General features: G+C 52.0%; 1 protein-coding gene across 1 annotated transcript; it reads left to right on the top strand.

Moving 5' to 3' along the window:
• Nucleotides 1-95: 95 nt before the first annotated feature.
• P2RY8 (P2Y receptor family member 8) lies at nucleotides 96-6443 on the top strand (the record flags this gene model as incomplete). Its single annotated transcript, XM_032148131.2, has 2 exons — nucleotides 96-264; nucleotides 2525-6443. Coding segments are annotated over 2 exons (1246 nt in total), but the record flags the coding sequence as incomplete, so codon positions are not given.
• Between the last annotated feature and the right edge of the window lie 2579 nt (nucleotides 6444-9022).

The following is a 9022-nucleotide window of genomic DNA, read 5'->3' as shown; positions in this document are numbered from 1 at the left end:
GGGGGGAGGGGAGAGAGGAGAGAGGGGAGGGGAGAGGAGAGGAGGGTCCACCTAGAGCCCGTGAGTGCCCACCTGTGGTCGGTCTGTTGCTTCAGACAATTCAGTGCCCAGATATTTCTGGAGAGCCGCCTCTGCAGGCCAGACACCGCCAAGAACAATCATTGTGCTGATTTTCTAAAATTTCCATCCTGCCCCTTGAGCCTCGGCGGGGCCCAAACCGCAAGCCAGTGCCTCCTGTGTCAGGGCAGCTGGCGTCAGTTAGAGGTAATTTCTTGATTAATCATCCGTGTTGCTCAGCAGTCCTGTCTGTCTGTCTGTCTGTCTGCCCTGGGGGCTGTCCGGTGGCCACAGGGGACAGACTCGAAATTGCAACAGATGTGGCTGTGAAGAGGCTGCTTGCTGGATCCTCCGACCACACAGGTACAGACATGAGGGTGGCTGGGTGAGGCCACCATTTAGGACTTTCAACAGCACATGGTGTTTAAATGTGTGCCAGGCACAGCTGCCTACCTGGAGAGTTAAAGCAACAAATTCCAGCCCCGTTGTGGTGGCTCACGCCTGTAATCCCAACGCTTTGGGAGGCTGAGGCGGGAGGATTGCTTGAAGCCAGGAGTTTGAGACCAGCCTGGGCAACATAGCAAAACTCCAAGTCTAAAAAAAATAAAAATATTAGCTGGGCGTGGTTGTACTCTCACCTGTAGTCCCATCTACTTGGGAGGCTGAGGCGGGAGGATTGCTTGAAGCCAGGAATTTGAGACCAGCCTGGGCAACATAGCAAAACTCCGTATCTATAAAAAATAAAAATATTAGCTGGGCATGGTGGTACTCTCACCTGTAGTCCCAGCTACTCAGGAGGCTGAGGCAGGAGGATTGCTTGAGGCCAGGCATTGGAGGCTGCAGTGAATTACGTTTGCACCACTGCCCTCCAGCCTGGGCAACAAAGCAAGATCCCATCTCTATAAAACAAACAAAAACAGAAGAGCAATTCCGGGGCACCCCTGTTTCCAGCTCTGTTCACTTTACATTCTCAAAATAAAAATAGTGTCCCTTTGACAGGCACTTTTTCATCTCCAGTTCACGGCTAAAGCGTCTCTCCTTCCAGACGTCCCCCACGGCCACACCAAGCGGAACCCCAAGAAGGAAGGGTCTGCTTTTCCTCCTGAAGCCATAGGTGGCTGGAGGTGCCCAGCTGGCCGTGGGGGGCGGTGCTGACACATGCATAACTGTAGCTTTCACACCTGGACACGTACCAGAGGGGCAGAAAACTTCTCCCTGAAACTGAAACGAAAACTCTGGGCCATTTTAAAACCAGTCTGAGGAAGCTGTTTGTACAGCAGTTGGTAAAAAGTCACAGGTCTCCTCTGGAGGAAGAAAGAGCAGGGAGGAGCCGTGGGTTGAGATGGGTGTTAAAAGCTAGAAAGACTTTGGAGGCTGTGGGTTGGTCTCCTGGCACTCGGATTGTGTGTTTTCTGCGGATAGACGCTTTGTGGGTGGATGTCCCTGAGATGAAAGGACTAACGCCCAGACTAACGCTCCTGGGGTGTCAAGAATTCCCATTAAGACCACCCTGGGGGCTGATGGTGGCTTTGTGGTTTCCATCCATGGGGGACACTGAGTGAGTGGTGAGGGTTTGTATGACAACGCGTTCAACTTGCCCAGGGGAGCCACAAGCCCCACTGTGGATCTTCTAAGAGTCTCAGCCTCCAACACGGGCTGAGGTCTCCAGTGACCTCCCTGATCCAAGGAAGGAGGGGAGGGAAGGAGTGAAGGAGGAAGGGAGGGAAGAGGAAGGATGGGAGGGAAGGAGGAAAGAAAGGAGGGAGGGAAGGAAGGGGAGAGGAGAAAGAGGAAAGACAGAAGGAAGGTAGGAAGGAAGGGGGAAAGGGAGGGAAAGAAGGAAGGAGGGAAGGAAGAAAGGAGGGAAGGAAGGAAGAAAGAAGACAAGGAAGGGAGGGAGTGAGTGAGGGAAGGAAGGATGGGAAGAAGGGAGGGAGAGAGGAGAAAAGAAAGGAAGGGAAGGAGGGAGGGAAGCAAGGAAGGAGGGAAGGAGAGAAGGAGGGAGAGAGCAGGAAGGAAGAAGAAAGGGAAGAAGACAGGAAAGAAGAAAAGAACGCCAGAGGGTGAAGAAAGGAAGCAGAGAGGGAGGGACGGAAGGAGGAGAGGGAAGGAGGAAGCAAGGGAGGGAGGGATGGAGGAGACGGGAGGCCCTGCTAAAGCATTACCCCCACCCTTGGTCCCCGGGGAGCGGCGCTCAGGAGCCCTCCCGGCAGCCACCTCCTCCCCTGCGCCCCTGACCCTCCCCTGCGCCCCTGACCCTCCCCTGCGCCCCTGACCCTCCCCTGCGCCCCTGACCCTCCCCTGCGCCCCTGACCCTCCCCTGCGCCCCTGACCCTCCCCTGCGCCCCTGACCCTCCCCTGCGCCCCTGATCCTCCCCTGCGCCCCTGCCCTCCCCCCCCCGATCCTCCCTGCCCTGACCCTCCCTGCCCCTGACTCCCTGCCCTGACCCCTGCACCCTTTCTGCAGCAAGTCCCCAACAGCACCGGCCCGGACAACGCGACTCTGCAGATGCTTCGGAACCCGACGATCGCGGTGGCCCTGCCCGTGGTGTACTCGCTGGTGGCGGCGGTGAGCATCCCGGGCAACCTGTTCTCCCTGTGGGTGCTGTGCCGGCGCATCGGGCCCAAATCCCCTTCTGTCATCTTCATGATCAACCTGAGCGTCACGGACCTGATGCTGGCCAGCGTGCTGCCTTTCCAAATCTACTACCATTGCAACCGCAACCACTGGGTATTCGGGGTGCTCCTTTGCAACGTGGTGACGGTGGCCTTTTACGCAAACATGTATTCCAGCATCCTCACCATGACATGCATCAGCGTGGAGCGCTTCCTGGGGGTGCTGTACCCGCTCAGCTCCAAGCGCTGGCGCCGTCGTCGTTACGCGGTGGCCGCGTGCGCAGGGACCTGGCTGCTGCTCCTCACCGCCCTGTCCCCGCTGGCGCGCACCGATCTCACCTACCCGGTGCACGCCCTGGGTATCGTCACCTGCTTCGACGTGCTCAAGTGGACGATGCTCCCCAGCGTGGCCATGTGGGCCGTGTTCCTCTTCACCATGTTCATCCTGCTGTTCCTCATCCCGTTCGTGGTCACCGTGACTTGTTACACGGCCACCATCCTCAAGCTTTTACGCACGGAGGAGGCGCATGGCCGGGGGCAGCGGAGGCGCGCGGTGGGCCTGGCCGCGGTGGTCCTGCTGGCCTTTGTCACCTGCTTCGCCCCCAACAACTTCGTGCTCCTGGCGCACATCGTGGGCCGCCTGTTCTATGGCAAGAGCTACTATCACGTGTACAAGCTCACCCTGTGCCTCAGCTGCCTCAACAACTGTCTGGACCCGTTTGTCTATTACTTTGCGTCCCGGGAATTCCAGCTGCGCTTGTGGGAGTATTTGGGCTACCGCCGGGTGCCCGCAGACCCCCTGGACACGCGTCGCGAGAGCCTCTTCTCCGCCAGGACCACCTCCGTGCGCTCCGAGGCAGGTGCGCACCCTGAAGGGGTGGAGGGAGCCCCCAGGCCCGGCCTCCAGAGGCAGGAGAGCGTGTTCTGAGTCCCAGGGGGAGCAGCTTGGAGATCCAGGGGCGCATGGAGAGGCCACGGTGCCAGAGGTTCAGGGAGAAGAGCTGCATCGCTCCCAGGCACTGCAGAGACACCGGTGAGGAAGGGTCTCCAGCCTTCACTCAGGGTAGAGAAACAAGTCAGGCCCAGCGGTGCACAGGGCGCTTTGTTATCCTGCAGAAGGTGCCTCTGCCTCTCTGTGCCACGGGACAGCGCGTGCCACCATGCCCGGCTAATTTTTGTATTTTTTTAGTAGGGCCGGGGTGTCACCCCCGAGCTCCTTACACACCTCTTCTCACACCTGTCCGTACCCGAGCGTGGATATTCCACCAGCCCCACTGCCTCCCCGACTCCGTTTCTGGATATCCTCCCGGGGCGACCTGCGAGCCCCGTTCCCAGCTCTTCTCCTTGCTTGACATCGTCGCTTAGCTGTGGTTCTGGCCTTCCCCACCCTCCCCGAGAGGTTCTGGTCTCCGTAGCCTGGTGCACACCGAAATTTCTGTTTATTTCACTCAGGAGCATTGCAGTTGCTGTGTTTGGAATTCTTCTTTCAGAGACTCCTGCAAGTCAGCTACTCTGCGTCCCCACTTCCCCACGCGCCCCCACGTTCCACTCCCCCCACCCCCCACCCTGGAGCTGCTGACCACCGTGATTTTTGGCACAGTTGTTCTGACCCGGCTTGGTGGGACCCCACCCCTATTCTGCTTCTGTGAGTCCGTGATAGGGAATGATGTCCCATCAGGGCCCTGGAACGCACTCAGGCCTCCCTGACTCAGGAGAAGGACCACGGGAGGCCCAGGTGTGGAAAGGAGGCTCCGTGAGACGGGCCCCCAGGCCACGCCAACCCAAGGGTGCAGCTCGATTCGGGAGTTCCCCACCTCCTGCCCATTCTCTGCCTCCTTTTCCCCCATGGACAGCCTCAGCCACGGCAAGTCCATCCGGAGTCCGGGGAGCAGGCAACTGGCCTGCCCATGAGACCGTTTGGAGACCGAGCAGCAGGTGCAGGTGTGGACCCCAGGAACCTACAGGGGTGTCAGCCGCTGAGCCCCCTCCGTGCTGTGTGGGTGGTGAGCAGGCTGTGTCTTTGTCTGTCTTCTACACGGGATGTGACCGTACCAGCCCCAATACCTGAGCTGGTTCAGGGCAAAGAAGAGCTCTGACTCCCCAGGGGCGTCAGAACATCACGTGCAATTGGATCCCAGGCTCTCTTGGGCGAGAAGGACCAGTCTGGAGGTGGGAGTGGGAACGCTGCCTGTCTGTTCAGGGCCTCTGCCTCTCCATAGTGAGTGGCCTCAGATGTCCAGCCCCTCCCTTTCTGTGCACCGGGGACACTGTTGGAGGCTGAAGCTGCTGTTCAGAGGTCCTCTGTTGGTGCCTCTCTCCTGCCGTCATCACTATGGCGGGAAAACAGAGATGGTTGAGTGATGAATTATCATTCCCCAAACCCGTGTCCACCTGGAACATCAGGATGGGACCATATTTGAAAATCGGGTCTTTACAAATGTGATGAAGTAAGGCGAGGCCATCCTGCATTTACAGTGAACCCCATCCAGTGTCCCTGTGAGAGACGGAAGAGGAGACACACACACACAGGAGGAGGCCACATAAAGACGGAGGCAGAGACTGCAGTGATGCTGCCACAAGCCCAGGGATGCCTGGAGCCCCCAGGAGCTGGGAGAGGCAGGAAGGACCCTCCCCTCAAGTCTCTGGAGGGAACTGGATATAATTGTGGTGCACTGAACAGTTGCCCCAGAAAGACATGTCTTGTTTTGAAGCCCAGAACCTGAAATTATTATAGATTTTATTTGGTAATAAGGAACTTTGCATATGTAATCACTTAAGGATATGAAGATGAGATTGTCCTGGATTATTAAGCAGCCTAAATGCCATGACCGGTGTCCTTCTAAGAGACAGAAGAGGAGACACAGACACAGAGTAGGAGGCCACATGGAGATGGAGGCAGAGACTGCAGTGATGCAGCCACAAGCCCAGGGATGCCTGGAGCCCCCAGGAGCTGGGAGAGGCAGGAAGGACCCTCCCCTAGAGCCTCCAGAAGGAACTGGAGGATGCGTGAGGGACCCAGAACTTCCACAGGAGGAAAATTAACCCCCTGCTTCTCTAGACTGTCCCAAAGCTGAACCCTAGAAAGCAAAGCGGATACAGAAGCATCCAGGACCGAAAGTCCTCAGTCAGCGAGAGACCCCACAGGAACACACGCCGCAAGTGCTGAGCGTGGGCCTTGGGTGTGTCTCATGAGGGAAAAAAAAAAAACTGTGAAAAACCTCAGAGTAGCACCTTCACAGTAACGCACGGACGATCCCTAAACTGCCTTGTAAACAAAAATGAGAGCTTGAGTCAGAGGAAGCTGAGACAATATCCTTCCTCGACAACGTGTGAGAACCCTGACGTCCCCCAGCAAATGAAGACGTTGCAATCAGGCAAAATGCGTCGATTTTTTTTTTTTTTTTGTCATTATGATGATTTTTGCAGACACTTGGCTATGGAGAGCAGCCGACACCCCCTCTTACAGCCGCGGATGTTTCCTGGAAGCTGACTTAGTCTGTTCACCGGCTGAGCTTTGAGTGAAAAGATAACACACGTCTATTGAGTCACACACGTGTTTTAAGACGGAAAACTTTTCTTCTGTTCTTGGCAGGACATGGAGAGAGGGAGGGATTCCAAAAAGTCTCAGCCTCCATCAAGGCGTGGCGGCTCATGCCGGTAATCCCAGCACTTTGGGAGGCTCAGGCGAGAGGACTGACTGAGTCCGGGAGTTCAAGGGCCAACCTAGGCAACACAGTGAGACCCCATCTCTGTAAAAAATAAAAATAAGACGTAAGAAAAAAACATGAGCTTTGATGCTGCTTCTATTTTTTCCCAGTGCACAGGGCAAATGTGTTTCTGTCTCTGATTTCTGCAGGACTTGCATTTTAAACACAGATCACATTTTATGCTGGATCCAATGTCTTATCCTCTTCATAGGCTTCTTGTCTTGGTCTGTTTATCCTGCTGGAAGCAAACAAACAAACAAACAAAACACCACTGCATTACTCAGAGATGTCTAGAGGGACAGAACTAATAGGATAGACAGATAAATAAATAGATAGATACATAGATAGATAGATAGTAGATAGATTAGATAGATAGTAGATAGATTAGATAGATAGATTGATAGTAGATAGATTAGACAGACAGACAGACAGATAGAGAGTAGATGGATTAGATAGACAGATAGTAGATAGATTAGATGATAGATAGATAGATAGATGATAGATAGATGATAGATAGATAGATGATAGATAGATGATAGATAGATGATAGATAGATAGATAGATAGATAGATAGATAGATAGATAGATAGATAGATGATAGATAGATAGATAGATAGATAGATAGATAGATAGATAGATAGATGATAGATAGATGATAGAGTTTCAGGCTGGGCACAGTGGCTCACACCTGTAATCCCAGCACTTTGGGAGGCTGAGGCAGGCGGATCACCTGAGGTCAGGAGTTCAAGACCAGCCTGACCAACATGGTGAAACCCCATCTCTACTAAAAATACAAAAATTGACTGGGCGTGGTGGTGCACACCTGTAATCCCAGCTACTTGGGAGGCTGAGGCAGGAGAATCGCTTGAACCCGGGAGGCAGAGGTTGCAGTGAGTTGAGATCGAGACACTGCACTTCAGCCTGGGTGACAGAGTGAGACTCTGTCTCAAAAATAAATAAAGGGAAGTTTATTAAATATTAACTCCCAGGATCACAAGGTTCCACAATAGGCCCTCTGCAGGCTGAGGAGCAAGGAGAGCCAGTCCCAGTCCCAAAACTGAAGAACTTGGAGTCAGATGTTCAAGGGCAGGAAGCGTCCAGCATGGGAGGAAGATGGAGGCTGGGAGGCTAGACCACTCTCTCCTTTTCACATTTTTCTGCCTGCTTATATTCTAGCCTCGATGGCAGTTGATTAGACGGTGCTCACCCAGATTAAGGGGGGGGGTCTGCCTTTCCCAGCCCACTGACTCGAATGTTCATCTCCTCTGGCAATACCCTCACAGACACACCCAGGATCAACACTTGTATCCTTCAATCCAATCACGTTGACACTTGGTATTAACCATCACAACCATCAACTGGGTGGCTTACAAACAACAGGCATTGCTTGCTCACAGTTCTAGAGGCTGGGGCTGGGTGTGGTGGCTCACGCCTGTAATCCCAGCACTTTGGGAGGCAGAGGCAGGTGGATCATGAGGTCAGGAGTTCAAGACCAGCCTGGCCAACATGGTGAAACCTTGTCTCTACTAAAACTACAAAAATTAGCCGGGCATGGTGGCGGGTGCCTGTAATCCCAGCTACTCAGGAGGCTGAGGCAGGAGAATCGCTTGAACCTGGGAGGCGGAGATTGCAGTGAGCTGAGATCGCAGCACTGCACTCCAGTCTCGGTGACAGAGGGAGACTGTCTCAAAAAAAAAAAAGATGGATAGACAAATGGATAGATGATAGATGGATAGATAGATACATACATGGGTAGATAGATGACAGATTGATAAATGGATGATAGGAGATGATAGATATAGATAGATAGATATAGATAGATGAATGATAGGTAGATGATAGATTGATAGATGATAGATGAATATATAGATGATGGACAGATGGATAGATAGATGGATAACAGATTGATGATGGAAAGATAGATGGATAGATAGATGGATAGAAGATAGATAGATAATACATTGATGATGGAAAGATGGATAGAAGATAGATAATAGATGGATAGTTATACAGATGATAGATAGATGGATACATAGATAAACAGAATGGATGGAAAGATAGATAATAGATGATAGCTAGATAGATGATAGGTAGATAGTGGATACACAGATGGATATAGACACATAGACAACAAAAGAGGGGGGGATAAATGATAGATGAGATAGGTAGGTAGACACAACAGATAGATGATAGGTAGAATAGATAGATAGATAGATGATAGATAGATGGTAGATTGGTAGATGATATATCTAATGATAGATGATAGATCCATAGATGGATAGACTGATAGATGATAGATAAATGATTGATACATAGATACATAGATGGATAGATAGATACATAGATAGATGGCACATACATACATACATACAGATGGATAGATACATAGATGATAGACAGATACGTACATACATAGATGGATGGATAGATAGATAATAGAAAGACAGATACATACATACATAGATGGATAAATAGATGATACATACATACATACATACATAGATGGATAGATAGATGATAGATACATACATAGATGGATAGATAGATGATAGATACATACATACATACATACATACATACATACATAGATGGATAGATAGATGATAGACAGATACATACATACATGGATAGATACATGATAG

Source organism: Hylobates moloch, unplaced genomic scaffold, assembly GCF_009828535.3.
Source record: "Hylobates moloch isolate HMO894 unplaced genomic scaffold, HMol_V3 SCAFFOLD_2120, whole genome shotgun sequence".
Taxonomy (NCBI): Eukaryota; Metazoa; Chordata; class Mammalia; order Primates; family Hylobatidae; genus Hylobates; species Hylobates moloch.
The sequence above is the reverse complement of the archived record's forward strand: the minus strand, read 5'-3'. Positions and strand labels throughout refer to the sequence as shown.